This window comes from Ambystoma mexicanum, chromosome 4q (genome assembly GCF_040938575.1).
Source record: "Ambystoma mexicanum isolate Mex_15411 chromosome 4q, UKY_AmexF1_1, whole genome shotgun sequence".
Lineage (NCBI taxonomy): Eukaryota > Metazoa > Chordata > Amphibia > Caudata > Ambystomatidae > Ambystoma > Ambystoma mexicanum.
The window spans coordinates 1,108,452,138-1,108,469,235 of record NC_090928.1 but is presented as its reverse complement, the minus strand read 5'-3'; the positions used below and the strand labels follow the sequence as shown (position 1 = coordinate 1,108,469,235).

The window sequence follows — 17,098 nt, the reverse complement described above, 5'->3', positions numbered from 1 at the left end:
ACAGCTCTCCAATCCCACTCGAACGGTCAGACTATCTGGCAATTCTCTTTGACATTAGTCACACCACACCAGTCATTCAAACCCATTGGAAACCCAGCTAACAAGCCTTCAGATCATTCAGGCACTTAGCAGTGGAGGCCCTCACGGCGAACCTCGACAAACTTCACTTCACATGGGCTGATCTACCTTTGACGAACAAGGACTTCGACTTGCTTCTTCAAGAACTCAAACCCACCCTGACAATCAACTTCAACCGCAATGCCCCAGTTAAACAACACTCCCTCAAGCCTAAACCTACTGCAGCCTGGTACACTTGAACTCAATTTCAACAAACAACCCATCAAGAAACAAAAAAGACTCAGCGAAAATCCTGCAGCCCATCCAACTTCGCCACTCAGAGGAGTGATGGCCTTGGCTATGGTGAACAATGAAAGCAGAGCTCTCTTCAAGCCATCAAGCAATGCCTCAACCCTCTGCCCAACCCACCTGTACCACACGCCATCGAAAAATCAACTATCAACTATTTCTTCATCAACAAGATCACCAAGATCTGCTAACACATTGACATCAACGCTACAGCTGACAGCTACATCCCATCTCGCAAAACCACAACTCCCTGTCCTTGAAGAAAAGTAGAATCCAATGATGCAGAACTCTTCAGGTCACTTCACAGGATGGAGGAAGGCAAGTTCCAATGATGATCACCGCTTGCAGGCGACGACAGGCGTGTTTCCAGTTGGGGTTACAAAAGCTGCTCCAGGACAAGTTCCCTTGAAGATAGGAAGTTGAAAGTAGGGGAGAATGCGACTTGCAGTAGAAGCTGGCGATCACCAATTTTCCAGACTCGAACGAGGAAAGGTGACTGTTCTGGTGAGGTAACCCATGAGAGAGCTGGTCAGTGCACCTGCCACTCAAGGGACACTTCTGAGGGCTGAATCCTCGAGAAGGGATCAAGTCTAGTTGGTCCCCCTAGCCCAAGGGCTGAAGCACCGCTCGGGGCCTTCGGAGATCAGGCAGAGGAGTAGGGCTTCCCCAGGCTGGATACTGGAGGGGATGGAAGGCCACTGCAGGAGTCATCTTCGGGCCATCAACAGGCTGCTGCTATGTGAGGGATTCTTGACTTCAATGTAGATTTTAGTCATCCTCTTATCCAAAATCCGAGCTGGAAGCAAGTCTAAGCCCATCAATGGTAAGGGAGCTGCACCATTCAAACAGCCAGAAATGTTCCAATCATGGATAACTACTGGTTTCACATGCACCCTAGTAGCAGACTTTCTGGCACCAGTGATGTGGACTGGGACCCAGACAGTCCCTTCCCCTTCGTGGGCCACGCACATACAAAGGTTCACTAGCCTGCGAAAGCAGTAGCTTTAGCTTTCCCGGGGAAGGGCATAACCTTATAAGGACTTTCCTGGCCTGAGAAGACAGGAAGAAGGCCAAACTGCACTACGGCCAAAGAACAAACGAAAAGCTTGTGGCACAGCCATTTTAGGGCACTATCCACATTTAGTAGCCATACTTAGTAAACGCAAATGTGTACACCAAAAATAATCCAAGAACAGTAAATATGTAACTACTGCCACCAGCTCGTCTTTAGGCAGGTTCTAGGTCAAATGTTCGAATGCAAAGGATCGAATGACCAAAGGGTTGAATCAAAAGGACCGAAAAATAAAGGGTTGAATTATTATTTTTTGTATTGCCCCCTCACCCCCACCCCAAACCACCGTTTTTGGTGCAAAAAACACTTTTTTTTACTATACAAAAAAAATATATATTTAAAAAAAAAAAATTGACCCTTTGGTTTTCGGTCATATTACCTCGACCCTTTGGTCATTCGATCCTTTTGGTATTGAACCTTTGACCGAACACCCTTTAAGCACAAATAAAAGTAACCAAAAATCCCATGTGTAAAAAGCTAGAGTGATACAAATGTATCCCCATTACACTGCACTGTAAGATGCTGTGTGCAATGTAAAAATACAAGAATTCAGTCAGAAGGACTGATCAATTTCCCCATAATAAATTAGTAAGAGGGAAGCAAAGTGACGGTGAAGGCTTTATTTCCCTTTAAAAAGTCAGGACAGGATAAACACGGAGCAAAACAAATGGGGATCCATAGGAAACTATAGAAGGAAAGTTGCAAAAAGAAAATCTTTTCTAACAGCCACCTGTGCCAAGTCCCTTGGGTCAGATATCGACAGACACCTCTCCTTCAAACAGCATATTGCAGGGAAGACACAAACGGCTTGGTACCAACTTTCTCTCCTGCACAAAATCAAGCACTTCATCCCAGAAAACAACTTCAGACCTGCTGTCCAAGCCTTGCTGCTCTCCCACCAGGAAGGGGAAATGCCCTTTTGGAAGGCATCCCAGCAACTACATTGGCACCCCCGAGTTATGTCCTGCATGCTGCAACATGACTCATCAAAGTACTCACCAGACCCTCATCGAACTGCACTGGCTTCCGCTACAAGCCTGTATCATCTTCAAATCCTGCTGCATCATGTACAAGGATGTCACCCTGAAGTCCCCAAGCTGCCTCACCGAGAAACACAGCATCTCTGTAGGCCTACGATCCACCAGTATTAAGGACATTTGCAGACTTGAACTCCACCGGTGCAGGAAGGAAAGACCCAGAAGACAGGCCTTCACTGTCTATGCCCCAAGACTCTCCTCCCCATCAATATCAGACTTTGCCTTTCGCTGCTACAGTTCTGGAAGGAGCTCAAGACCCTCCCCTTGAAGGAATGGCTCCTCCTTAACACATAGGTCAACACACCAGACACTGCCTAACCTACCTGAGACTGGGTATCCTGATCCCCACAATTTCCTCCCCTAGTTGCTTCTGGCTCGCATGCTGACAAATTGCTCGTTCTCTCACTCCGTGTTAGCTCCTCACGCCCTTGTTTCTCTGCTTCCCAAGCCATCTTCTTTAGCTTATGATTGTAAAGCACTCTGTTGCTTCCTGAAGCCAGGTCTGTGCTCAATAAATACCCTAATAATAATAAAAAACAGTATGTGGAATTAGGTATCTTGAAGGTCCAGTAAGTAACATCAGCCAACCCTCGAGGGCCTGGAGTTTCTGGGTCAACGGGGCTAATTTGAACTTGTCCTTGTGCAGGTGCAAGTTCAGAAGCTTCAGAGCCATGATTGGACGCAGGCAGCCATCCTTCTTTGGTGCCAGAAAGTAAAGAAAGTACCAGCCAGTTAATGAAGTTTTTATTTTTCTAGCTCTTCCACAATGGATTGTCTATGTCCTGGAATCCTAGCTGACTTTTGAAGTGAGTGAAGCCTTGTTAGTTTCACTTAGCTCTTCAACTCATTAATTTTGGCTCACTGGTCAGTCGCTATGCTTTCCTTTGTTTGTGTTTTGTAACACTCACCACCTTAAGTGGAGATGATGGGGGTACTTTATATCCCTTTTTTTCTCTTGCAAGACGTTTTATGCCCTTGAGTTGTGCCTGGGACAGGTTGGTGGCAGTGAATCTGGTTTAAAATCCTTTTCTGGTGCACTGCCACCAGCTATTTTATCGCATAATACCGATTTGAGTACCAGCGACTCAAAAATGGCTTCCCCATTTAGGTTAAGCCTGTCCTTTGTCATCTTGCTTTTTGGCCATCTTCCTGGCCTCTTGGTGGGAAAGATTTTCTTTTTGCTGCTTTCCTCCCAGACTTCCATGGGACACACTTTCCTTTTACTAGTTTTGAACCCTGTCCTAACTTTTTGGAAGCAATGAAATTCTTCCGCTTTACTTTCCCTGCCTGTTTGCTCATTCTCATGGGAAAACTGACAAGTCCATAAGACCGGTTCACTGGAAGGAAGCATGAGACTTGCTATATGCAGAGGCCTTCATGAAATGTAGTTCACAAGAGCGTCCAGACCACTGGCATCACAATGGTTGGAAGCCAAATAGGTAAGGCAAGCCTCATGGTCATAGAAATTATCTGGGAAATCCTCCACTCCCCCAAATCCAAGGGTTCAGCCCAGAAGGAATGTAAAGGTTTGTGACTTAAGGGCCCAAGTAAAGTCCAGAAAGGTGTCGGTAACGGGGCAGAAGGCGGGGAGAAGGCACAAGGCAGCACTGGAGCTATGATGCCCGAAGGCAGAGCAGACCGGAGGTTGCAGGCAGAAGGCAGCACTCTGCCGTGACACTCAGCCCAAGAGTGCCAGCAGGAAAGGGGCGCTACAGCAAGTTTGTCAAATTTCTCAGCTGGGAGAGCAAGTATTTACATTTAGTAATTAATGTGGCAGCAGAAGCAAATGTACAGCAACAGAGGACAAAAGCCTACCCGGGTGATATCCATATACGCCCTCTCGTGATGCCTAAGACTTACTGGGCTCAGCTTTTATGTTCCCCAGGCCTCCAATCATCTCTTTATGAAACTAAATAGCCCATACATTGGGACGAAAGGTGCATCTAATGGGGCAAAGGAAGGCATAATAGCTATTCGGCCTCCTGGGCACAGAGGAAAGGGGTAGGTGATCGACAAGCCAATTGGTTAATGGCCACACTCATGACTGCATTTTAAAACTGTTATCTACCCCAGCCCTCCAAACATTTTATCTATTACCAGCATTGGAAGGGAGCAGTCTCAAGTGACTGTGGTGGAATCAAGCTAGCAGGCATGCAAAGTCTTTGCTACACCACCGGTACCAAGGCAGAAGTCGCTGGGGCCTTGCCAAAAATGTGTTGTTTGAATTCTTCACATTGCTGCTGTTTAGAAGAGTGAATAGGGAATGTTAATCTTAAGGGATTTTTCATCATCCCAGGAACAGGAATGTCGATTCTTCTTTTTGGAGGATGAGGAGAAAGAATGGCACCCAGAACTTTTGCTGGAGAATCGAGACCTCTTGTGACACGTCTTTCTTCTTCTCTTTCCGGTCACCATAATGTGAGCTGGAATCTTATCGGCTTGTCCACCCCATGACTGGTGTTCCACCCAGTCGCCCCTGAAGAACGACCCCTCTTGGAAGGGGCTCAGATGCAGGAGATTTGATTGGAGTGTACTTCTCACCCTTGCAGAGGCACACCCTCGAAAGGCCCGTTCATGCATGTAGTAGTAATAATAATAATGTATTTCTTATATTGTGCTATACACCCATAGGTCTCAGCGCACTGAAACAATAGAAGACATTATCCCACAGAGTGGTACTCAATTTATCGACCTCGGAAGGATGATATGATATGGCATTTATAACGCGCCTATACACAAGTGTTTCAAGGCGCAACAAGGAAAGGGAGGGGAACAGAGGGAAGAGGGAAGACAGAGACAACGATCTTACTAGGCCAGGTGACATTGAGATCCCGCAAGTGCAGGGGAGGTGGGGAAGGGGGAAAAGTGCGAGGGGGAGGGGAAGTGCAGTACATAGGATAAACAATAAATAGGAACAATAAATAAGTGTGGCCCGCTGGTGTCAGGTGCAAGGTTAAGTGCAGGCATCAGGTATGAGGTGCTGGTAGGGGTATGAAGGGCTACAGACCCAGAGTGCAAGGATTGCCAGGGGGGCAGTGCAGGTGTGCAACTGGCGGGGAGGGGACCTGGGCCTGAGAACAGAGGGTAGCCAGGTGACCAGTGCAGTTTCAGTAGGAGTTCTACAGGGGAGGGTAGGAGAGGAGAGAAAGCAGAGGCAAAGAGGGAGGTCTTGCGGTGCTTCCGGATCAGAGGTGGTTCTCCTCAATTTTCAGAGAGACAGGGAGGCTGTTCCAGAGGGAGGCCCCAGCAGAAGAAAGGCTGAGTTGACGGTGCTGGGATTCGAACCTGTCACAGCAGATTGCGGCCAGATGTCATGGCCGAGCACTTAGCTCGCTGTGCTATCTGACCAGCTATAAGTGGCACGATCTGTATTGTATTCTTCCACCAGGCAATAACAACAAACCATGTGGGGGTTGGTAATGGACGTCTTCCTCAGGCTGTCCATGTAGGGTTTGTAGCCCACCTAGAGATTTGACATGATGCAGTATTTAAGAAGAATTGCTAGTGGCATTCCTGCGCAGTGCACTGAGTCAGCCAAAAAAGGAACAGAGGTCATTGGGTGCTAAACGCTACATGTATGCTGCTCCTGATGTCAGATGCAGCATCATACACGCTCATTGAAGTTGGAAGGAGCTCATGCAGAGCTACATTGCACCTCTTGGTGTTTGAAACTGTTTCCAAAGGCAACTGGTGCTGGAAAATATGCATCTAAGATGTTTGAGGGGACGTTATCCATTAGAATATTGCTTAATTTACCCTTTGCTGACTGCTTTAGAATCGCTAATTAAATAGAAGTGCGTTGTACTCACCTATGTGACATTTCTTTGCTTATTAACGTCTTGTGTTTGTTAATTGCACTTTACAGCAAACCACTGATCCCATTAGTCTCAGCCTAACGGCTCCTTCCACTTTAACAAGAGAGATTTAAGTTCCAAATTGTGTGTGAAACCTGTGCAGGTACACAAAAGTTGTCTTTCCAGAACTTTACACCAGTAGTGGTTCTGAAAAAGCTCCTAAAACCTACTGTGGACTGATTGTTCCAACAACAACGCAAGCCATACTGGGCTATCCCGAAAATTAATAACTGAATTAGAAAATTGTGCTCAGGCAAACACCAACTACCTTTGTATTATATGCATACTTTCCCTTCACTCGACTGATCTTAATGCCTTCCCTAGATACAGTAATACAGATATTCTCATAATAACCTTGGATAACATCAGTGTCCTGGATATCATAATGGTATAACATTTATGCAAGAGGAAATAGTTTCTTGAAAGATTAAAACTGAATCATGTTCAAAAGACAGGCGGGCTGCATGTTTCTATGCAAAAGCGAGAATATAAATAAATGAAAATGCTTGAGAAGAAAAAAATGAATAATAAAATAAATCACATTTACATCTAGATTCAGCTATTCAATTATTAACCCAACTATATATAATTAACTACTTGCTACAATTAATTAACCCTTCAGAATATTTTCCTCAAAAGCACATGAAAAGGGTCAGCACTAAGTTGGAAATAGAGTGCTCTAGAGAAACCTGAAGACGTATCTATTTTCACCTATAGGCATTCCATGAATCTCGGTGATACTTACTCTGACGTGGCCCTCGTACGCCGTTCCAATTCCTTTCTGTGGATCGATCCCCAGCGGGCCCTTGGTCTGCTCTGGGGGAATGGGGCACACAGCCGGTGCTTTGTCTGCACAAGTCACGTGACATGAGAACCCACAAACTGTACACAGGAGGGAATGACACAGGGTTACAATAATTAGAGACAATAGGAGATTTTCTTTCAAAATTCAAAATAAAATATTTTAACTCACAAAAAAGGAGCATCACTGGAAAGATAGTGCTGAGCAAGCAATCAATATCAATTGACTTAACAGGGTGCTATATTTCGTTCTCAAAGTGCCTATGCATGTGTGCTGTAGATAAGTGCATCTACTAACATTAACTTTCCTTCTTCCAGTCTCCCTAAAGCACCAGAAGATTCATGTTTCCCACCGCCGGACCCCAAACTCTGTATTCAATAAAATGCTAGGAAGCAAGTTGTGAACTTAAACCTTAAGACCATCCAAGGCGTGGACCACCTCCACGGATATAGTGGAGGCCCACGCGGCGTGGTGCCGCCCCTCCATGCACATTAATAGTCAGGGTGAGGTCGGGGCAGACTGTGGGTGGCTGGCGGTGCGGGACGGGGGCGCTCGCCTCCCCTGCGCATGTCAGACAGGAACGCGGAAGCTCTTCCCGGTTCCTCTCTGCATGGAGCGTAGGAACCGGAGGTCTGAAGTGACGGGGCATTGCCGCAGGGAAAATGCTTTATTTTTATGTGTGTAATGTGCTCAGTATGCATGTATTATGCGTGCGTGTTGGATGTTTCTGTATGTATATGCGTGTGAATGTTGTGCATGTATGGGTGTGAGTGAGCGTGTCAATGGGAATGCAGTGTGTGTGAATATTCTGGGTGGGTGCACGTGTGGGGAAGGCAGTGTGGATGTTCTGGGTGCACTATGGGTGAGTGACAAATGGGTGAATGGGTATGAATGAGATTATGTGTGCGGGTGAGGTGCTGGGGGGCCCAGGGAGAATTGTTGACATTCCCTTAAAATGCCATGGCATATTTTACTGGCATTGTTGGGCAAAGCCAATTTGATGAGTGTTACTGCATGGGAGACTGGCATTTCAGTGCAGCCAGTCTAGCCATTTCATACTGTGTCATGACATTTTGTACTGGGCATCTATGAAAAAGCAAGCATAGGTGTTATTATGTTTCTAGACTGACCTACATTGGACCCAGTTTGGACATGTTTTCATATTGTGGCATGGCATTTCTAATGGCAAAGTTAAAGGGGTACGTTCTTCCATCGAGGTACTTGCATATATCGGCAGAGTCAGCTTGCAGAGTTTTTCTTCTAGTCTATTAATGACTTGCATTATGCGCAAAGCTAACATCAATATGTTCATATATGAGAGTACTGGTGCAGCCAACATGGAAATGTATGGGCACAGCCAGCATGAAAAAACATTTTTTGGCATATATTCTGGGGAAAGGCTTGAAAATGCATTGGTGACTGTGCACTGTTGGTGACTTTCATCTATTGGATTTTTTCATGAGTTACCCTACAAAACAGCACACGTTTGTCTTTGGGCCTAAGGCGCTCTATAATGTAAAATAGATTGGAGAATTGTCTGTCTTTTTACCCAATTTTTCACAGAGTGTGTGCATAATGTACCAATATTCAAAAAATGATTTCAGGGTTAGCATCCCATCGCCTTTTTATTGGTTTGGGCTGCCTCCCTATGCTTGGGTCACTCTTGCATGCTTGTGACAAGTATTTATGTCTCTCCAATTAAAAAGTTCACCCCCGCCACTGGCGGTTGGTACACTTACGTGCCACGGGCTAGGCATGGCCCCATTGTTTCTACGCTTGTGATTGATTTCCAAAATCAACTCTTGTGGATTTTGGGAGGCTAACTATTATGGTGAACAGGAAAGAAACTAGAGTCCAGCCAAACCCAATCAAGGTAGGTAGCAGAGCGATAAGGCTTAGACTGGGATGGGTGTGAAAGTGGTCAAGGGCTACAATGAGTCCACACTGAGCCACACCAATAATTCCAGTTAGACAGGCAACTACAAAGAAATGCAATGTAGGGCTTATTAGGCAAAGTTTGAATGCAGTACCCTCTGGGAACACTACAAACAACTATGACTACAGGTATAGGCAACCCAACATTTGGTATAAGCTTGTACTACACAGTTTTGGTAGCGTGTTGAACAGCCATGCTTTTCTCAAGAGGGGAAATGTGAGCAGTAGTGGAGTTACACAAAGATTCACAGTTACAGGTATTCAAATAAACTCTTAGGGCCTCATTACACGGTAGGCGGTAAGGGTTTACCGGTACCGGTAAACCCTTACCGCCTTACTATGAGGTCCCTTTGCGGGACCCGACCTTAACGATTGGTTTTACCAGCCGTTAAGGAACGGGTCTGCAAAAGGACCTTGGTGCTAATTGCGGTACCGCAATTTGCAGTACCATAATTGGCTCCTTCCCCATTCCCATTGAGCCCTATGGGGGCAAAAATGGGATTGGGGAAGTGCCTTGGTGAATGGGGAATTACCGGCCCCGCTCACTTTGGAGTAGGGCGGTAATTCCGCCATCCACCAAGGCCGACAAGGTAAAATACCGGCGGCAACCATGGCGCTAGTAGCGCCAGGGTTCCCGCCTACCGTGTAATGAGGCCCTTAGAATCAAGGTTTCTTGCATAAACAACTATTAATTTATTTATCAGTCAGTTATAAAGCCTTCTTTAGAAGGGAGAAATATAATAGTAACACACAAATACACTTCAATACTGTACACTCTGAGTTTCAGAATCAGACAAGACCCTTTTGGGGTGGCCCACAGACACCACCCACACCCACAGGTGACTTCAATAATGAGGGTGCTGATGACATTAATATCTTACTGTTGGCATTCAGAACACTCTTAAAAGTTGGTAAAAGGCAAAGGTTATTAGAACACAAGAGATCACCAATATTCTTAAGAAGGGCAAATACTTTCTGATCCTCTTAGAAGAGTCATACAATTCAATAGGCTAAGCCAAAGTCAATGGGTGAAAGTCTTGTATAGGATGAAGCCCTTCTGTTAAGTAAATGGAATGGTCTTTGCACAAGTTCTTAGGAGTCTTTGATAAAAGGAAGAATCAAATGTAGGGCCACAAGCTGATTAGACTTGTGAGTTGCTGAAGGTGCACGCACTTCCACAGTAAGAGGTACATTCTCTTGTTTTACAGTACCTTAGTAAAGAAAAAAAGATGAAGTTGATGACTTCTGTTCCTGTGCAGCTCTGCAGATCTCACTGTTCCTGGGCCTCAGTCGTGGGGACAAGAGGGAGGACGTCGGGGGACTCCTGCAATGCACTGGGACTGTCAAGACTTGCAACCGGCAAACTTCACTTTCAGTGGCTGTTTCGCGTTTCAGCTTCTCGTGGCTACCGCAAATAGCAACAACACGGTTCCTGGCTGTCAAGATGGACTGTCCTTGCTTCTGGGGTCCCACACTCAGCTGCGGGGGCTCAGGCTTGGTCAGTCCTGCTTCCTGGGAGTCCGGAGGATCTTCCAAAAGCTTTAGGCCAGCTTAAAAGCAATGCACACAATCTGGTGTTCCTCTCCCTCGCTAAACGGTTTCCAGCAGCAACTCTGTGGAAATCCAACCAATTGATTGGTCCCACCAACTCAAAGGGAGAAGTCGTCCTTGCAGGGGCTTCTCTGTCTATGCGAACTTGGAGTTTCGGCACGGCAGCAGGGCTTCACCGGGCAAACCAACGGTCCAGGAGTTGCAGCAGGCGTCCTCTTCAAGCTCTTCTTCGGTTTCTTCGCCAGTGGTTGACTCTGCCTTCCAAGTTAAAAGACTCACCTTTTATTCAGTTCTCTCCCATTCATTCCAGCCTAGCTGTCACTCACCCAGCAGGGTGGCTGTCCTTGCCGGACAGTCAGCCAGCCAATCACCACCGAGTGCATTTGGGTCTCCTAGGAGACTAAGCACAGGGAATTTCGGGCACCTCCCTCACTACCTGCCTACCCAAGACACTCTGGAGCCAGAGGCAGGCTTCACTCCTGAATCCCGCCAAAAGCAAAATGAACAAAGAGACCAAACCTGGTTTGGCGTGTAGAAAATCCCTAGAAGGACCTTTCCACAAAGACATGGCGAAAAAAGAAGACCGGGGACCATTTTGTCAAAGATGGCTCTGCGCCATTTTGAAAAAGATGGCTCCCGCGGTTGCTTTACGGGAGCTGCGAACAGCCACGGTAAATGCAAACCATGGTAGTTCAAAAACAAAACCACTGCCACCAACCATTCTGTGAGGAACATAAAAATGTTATATGAGCATCTAGACACAAGGGATACTAAGTAATCCCTCCAGCACTCTATTGTAAGTTAGTGTGTGCTGGGTCTAGAAAGTTTCAACGGTAAGTAAAGTCAATTTCAATGTAAAAGATGATGCCTATGGAGTTTGTCAGACTCCATAACAAAAGAAAGAAACACAGAAAACACATAGAATTTAAAAGTTCAAAGTCCCAAAGTTCGGCAAAAGAGCTGGGGGTCTCTAAGGTGGGAGAAATTTAGCACTAAACTGAAAATTCTCCCTAACAGGCCTTTAAAATACACACTAAGCAATGAAACCTTTAGGCAAATATTGGCGCACACATACTATTAAAACAGATTTATTCATTCACTTTTAGGAGAAGATAGAAAGCATTTGATTCAATAACGAGTGTAAAACAGGATTTTTAAGGAATATTAGCGTCCCACGATAGTGAAGAAAGCCAGATAATGCAACATGCGTTGAGCAGTCTCAGAAGTGCAGGCAACAAAGAAGAAATGAAGGGACTCAGCTTAAGCAGCTATAATATAAGCTATTGAGATTTGTAATATTGACTGACGTGCAAAGCCCCGTTTGCCGTTCAAAAGACCTGTTTTTCCCCATTGTCGATATACCTAAAAGGAAAATGGCTGCACCTCTCGTCATGGTGTGGCACTAGACGGAAAGCGAGCAGCTCATTCACAAAATGTTGGCCTAGTCGAGCACATGTTGATGTATGCAAGTGTTTTAATGGTCATCTACCCTTGAATGAGTTTTAGAAATACAGTGTTTGAAGTGGATACGCCAAAGGCTTACAAATGAGCAGCAGCTTCTGAGAGTTTGGTTCTAAAACCACCTCTGCCAATGCCTTTTTGCATTTACCTAGTGTTATTGGCTTTTATTTTGTTGCTTTTTTTGAACCTGTTGACAAATGAAACAAAAACAAACAAAAAATACTATAAGCAATGTGATGTGTGAGGGTCTGTTACCTCTCATCTATGTTGGAATTACAAAATACCCCTGCAGTCGGTGTTTGGGGGCAAGGCTGGTGTCTGCTGTGCATCACCAGACACCAGACAGTCAGAAGTTCAGAGCTCATTGACAACCAATGCTGCTTTTTAGTTCACGGCCCCATTTTTTATCTATGTGAATTTCTTAGTATGGAAATTAATCTGTAAACATTTTACATTACTTTTTATTTTTTATTTCCTTCACAATAATATGTCAATTTCAATGTGTCTAAACCAATCCTAGACGATCGTCCATACTGATACAATTTAAGACATAATGCATCAATTCTCTTTAAAACCTTGCATGGGATCACCATAGGCATTGTTTAAAAAATCGATAAAGCTCTAGGAACCATAATCACCTTTGTGAGGGGAATTCATCCCTTCAACGACACTGGATATTTTAGCCAACTTGCTACACTACTCTTAAACCAAGTTAGGATTGAAGTGGAGGGGTGGGGAAAAGCCCTGTATATAATAGCAAGAGGTCTGATTCGGGGTAAATCCCCACGCCCAAGAAACGGAAAAGTCCAACAATTTGACAAAACCAAGTGTTTATTATGAGATCTCGTAAACAGGGAGAGGCCATGGATATCACAGGATTTCCAATACTTTCTCTTAACTCGTTACAGGCTTGTCAGCATCTTTTAACGGGTTGTGACCTCATAAGTGATGTGCTATTCTACAAAAACCTAAGGTAGACTGGGGTTGGTTAGCGGGGCAAACTACATACGGTATCTATATGGGGATAGTGTTCTAATTGGATGTGCTTACTCTGGTGGCTCCACCTGTGACCACCTCCTAAATGTTGCGCGTAAAGACATGTCAGGTTAGTGTATTATTATTGGGTAGTGCAACAAAGTGTGAACTGACGCGGAAGGTGGGTAGGGATTGGTCAGTGAGGGTCTTCTCGGCCTTCGTACACTGGACGGTTACCAGCCAATGAGCAACAATTCAAGGTGATAAGAACAGCCCCAGAGGTGCTGTCTGTACTAATAAGGTTACCAGCTCTGATCCTCTAGGTCTTGAGTTTAGTACATTTAGCTTTCATCCTGTATTGCTGTCCTAAGATGGATTGGAATGAAGGTCTTTTTCTGGCTCAAATGAATAGGCTTTGTCCCCCAGGCTCAGGCCGCGTGTGTAGAGACCACTGGCCCGATCTTCCTACTTCACATTTACAAGGATTTTCTAGCATTTATGCATGCAGGTGTCTAATCTAGCAACACTGTTTATATTGTCTGCCTTTGTCTGTGTCCTTGGGTGTCGATGTGAGACTCTCTCCTTAGCTAGCGTTGGCTAGAAGACGTCCACCGGCTGCCCGACCAGTTTGGTCTGCGTTTCCCTGCTAAATCAGCGAGTCAGACCTCTGTATGCGTGCTCGAGACTTCTCTGTTCTTTCCATTTACTCCAATGTGGCTGCATCTTCCATTTTGGTTTTCCTGGTTACCTATGTTAACTGCATTCAGCGTTAAGCAGGCTACATGTCTTATTCTTGTGGGTCTTGCGTTACGGCATGGCAAAGAGTGTATGTCCTCTATCAACGTGGCTCAAAAGTATGTCCTTCGTGTCCAAGCGAAGTTTAACCTAAGTGTCTGTGTAGCTTCGTGCAGGGATGCATATGTGATTCATGTCTAACTTATCTACGTCTTGGTCTTTGTCGTGATGTCATCGGCTTTCTGCACGTCACAGTCAGTCCACTTGCTCCTTCGTCTAGAAGTGTATTTCCTCTACAATGTCATCAGGATAGGGTTTGAATGGTTGTCTGAGTGAGTGGCGTTTCTCCCATCTGCGGTACAGTAATGATGGACAGGAGGGGACCAGGAACAATGTATACCTGTCATTTCTGTATTATCGGGATGATGGAGGGGCCGGAGCGACAAGGGCCACATTCATCTGACCATCTTCAGGATGGTTTGTATATTTAACATGCAATCACTAACCATAATCCCAAAGTAACGACACAGAGTAGTTCTAATCTCAAGGGGAAGGGCATTTAGCCGGTCTGCAGAATCCTCCATTACAGAATACAGAACAGATTCAGAACAATTACTGCTTACCCTAGAAATCAATCCAACCACTTCAATTTGCTCAACAACAGCAGAAAAAGAATACCCAGGATCCTTCAGTGTTAAGATGATTTTCGAAAATCAACCCTGGTGGGCAGATTTTTAGGAGGCCACCCTAGTTATGGTGACCTGGGAGACTCAGAGTTTAGCCAAAAGTCAATCAAGGTAGCAATGGAGAGCAGTCAAGGCTTAGTCTCAAGAGTGTGAATGTGGTCAGGAGCCCCAATGAGTCCACATAAAATAACACACAATAAATCAGCTTTGACAGTCAGCTATAAAAATACAGTCATTTATTTTGGCCTTTAGAACACATCAAGAAATGAATCTAGCAGGTAGTAACATCACAGAACGCCATATAAAACAAATACAAACATTCACCAGTAGTTTCACTTACAATACATAACTAAATAACTAAACAGGTAAAACCTGAGTATGGCAGATTTGGGTAAAATGATTAGAACCAGTCACAAGTACTATTCGCTTTCTTTAGATGTCAAGCCCTGAGATGTATTGGGCTTAGTGCCCACAAGTCACAGGTTACAATACAAGGTTTCTCACAGGAGGTATTCTCTAAAGGGATTCAATGGGCTTGTGGTGGTGAATCAAAACAGTCCCAACCTATTTAAAAGTTCTCCAACTATTTGTTAGAAGACAGGTAAGCTCGCCTCTCTCTTCCAGACCCAAGGCTAGCCCAGGCGCAGGATACTTGACCAGGTTTGACAGCCAAATGTAAGTAAAAGGGAGATAGGAGACAAAGGGCTTCGCACCCAATGTAACCCTATAGAGGACAGGGTGGACATGCACAGGTATGCTTACTTACCCACCTGACTGATTTTCTCAGGGGTCACAATGGATCATCTGGGGGTTGCTGGGAGCGCAGTCTTCCGTCCTTTCTTTGGGCGAGAGGTGCCCAGGGATTGCAGATTCAAGTGCTCTTCCGGTCGGGTGCAGTTGCAAGATGCAAGCCTAGTTGATGAAGAAATCCAGACTTCTACGATGCAGACCTCTTCAGGACACTTCACGGGATGGAGGAAGGTGAGTTCCAGTGACGATCAGTTTGCAGGCGGAGACGGGCATCCTTCCAGTCGCGGTCAAAGAAGCAGCTCCAGGACAGGTTCCTTTGATGATAGGAAGCTGAAAATCAAGTAGAAGGTGACTTATGGCACAAGCTGGCAACCACCAACGTTCTGGGCTTGAAAGCAGAATGCCAACAATTCTGACGAGGGAGCTGGTCAGTCCAACAGGCAGTCCACGGACACTTCAGACGGTTCTTGGGGAAAGCAATCTCGAGAAGACATTGAGACTAGTCCCATTAGCTGAAGAACTGACAAGGGGGCAGAGGAGCAGGGCTTTACCGGAACGGTCACTGAAGGGGATGCTGGTCCATTGCAGAGGTCGTCCTCGGCCTGCTCTTCTTCAAAATATTCTTGGCTCCAACGTAGATATGACGAATGCCTGCAGAAGTCCTATTTCAGCCACAACTGGAGATGAAAGCAGGTCCAAGCCCACCAATAAAGCAGCCAGTAGGGCTCTAATTAGGGGCAAGTACTGTTTTCACATCTGCAGTTCTCTGCTTCTCTTCAGTTGTATTTGGGTCCCAGACTCTGTTTTCCAAATTGTGCCGCAACTTGCTTGAGCCAACCCTGTCTTCTGACTACCCGTGTACCTCTTTCTGCAGGCTGCGTGGTTGCCGGCTAGTAAAGTACCCCTTTAAGGCTTCCTCAAAGAGGATTGCTCCACAATTTTTCCTTCTATATTTGCAAAAAAAGCTATAATTTCATACCGTATCAACCCAGTATAGAAAGTACCCAACAAGGCCTAGGGAGAAAGTCTGCAAGTGGCCAATGGGAGGGGGGAGGATATGAATCGCCAAACAGAAAGAAACAAATGAAGGTGAATGATCAAATATCAAAAGATACCGAAAAACAAATTCTTCTGGTTCATGAAAATAAAGTAAATTCTACTATAAGAATTATGATCAGAGGAACAGAAAGATAAACCTCTATCCTGAGGATAATAGGAACGCCAGACGTTCCCTGAACTCAGTTTGTTCATATTTTCCAATAGAGCAGTTAAGGCACCTAAACTACGACCCATAATCCTAGATATGTCAGAGAATCAATATAAAATACTGCCAACCCCCAAATCAACACATGGTCCAGATATTGGTTAACTATATCTGCCACTGAATCAAAAATACTGAATCATCTATGTTTGATGCATAAGAATAAAATAACAATGTTGCTTTCGTGTATAATAGCCAAACCACTCCCCCATATGGTCCATCTAAATCAGTAATCGCCCTTTTGACTGGCAGAGATCAAGGCGGAAATCCACATCAACACCACCCTAACAGAGGCTATGAATGGAGAGCTGAATAATTGCATTAATCTCATTACCATTTAAAAATATTAAAACATTACCAACCATGGGTCACTGCAATGGAATATATACCCCAGCCCGATGCCCAGGTCCTACTAGATCACAAAAGCAAAACAACTCAGAAGAGCATCTAGTGCTGTAAATTACATACTGCATCCATAAAAAGGAAAAGACACCCTGTAACAAACCCCCACACCGCTCTTGTGCAAATTCTTAACCTCAACTGGGGTGCAACTAATTCAATAACCCTCAATATGAGCAGTCACCAAAAGAGGGAAATCAGAACATGCCTACCC

At 45.1% G+C, this 17,098-nt stretch overlaps 1 protein-coding gene across 2 annotated transcripts in view; it reads right to left on the bottom strand.

Annotated features, from left to right (window-relative positions):
* CDC42BPA (CDC42 binding protein kinase alpha) overlaps positions 1-17,098 on the bottom strand; it is a 1,600,792-nt gene that overhangs the window by 295,828 nt on the left and 1,287,866 nt on the right. For both annotated transcript variants that reach the window (XM_069608679.1, XM_069608678.1), the window contains one exon: positions 7,075-7,211. In XM_069608679.1, coding sequence (XP_069464780.1) covers positions 7,075-7,211 — 137 coding nt within the window. The remainder of the gene's footprint in view (positions 1-7,074; positions 7,212-17,098) is intronic.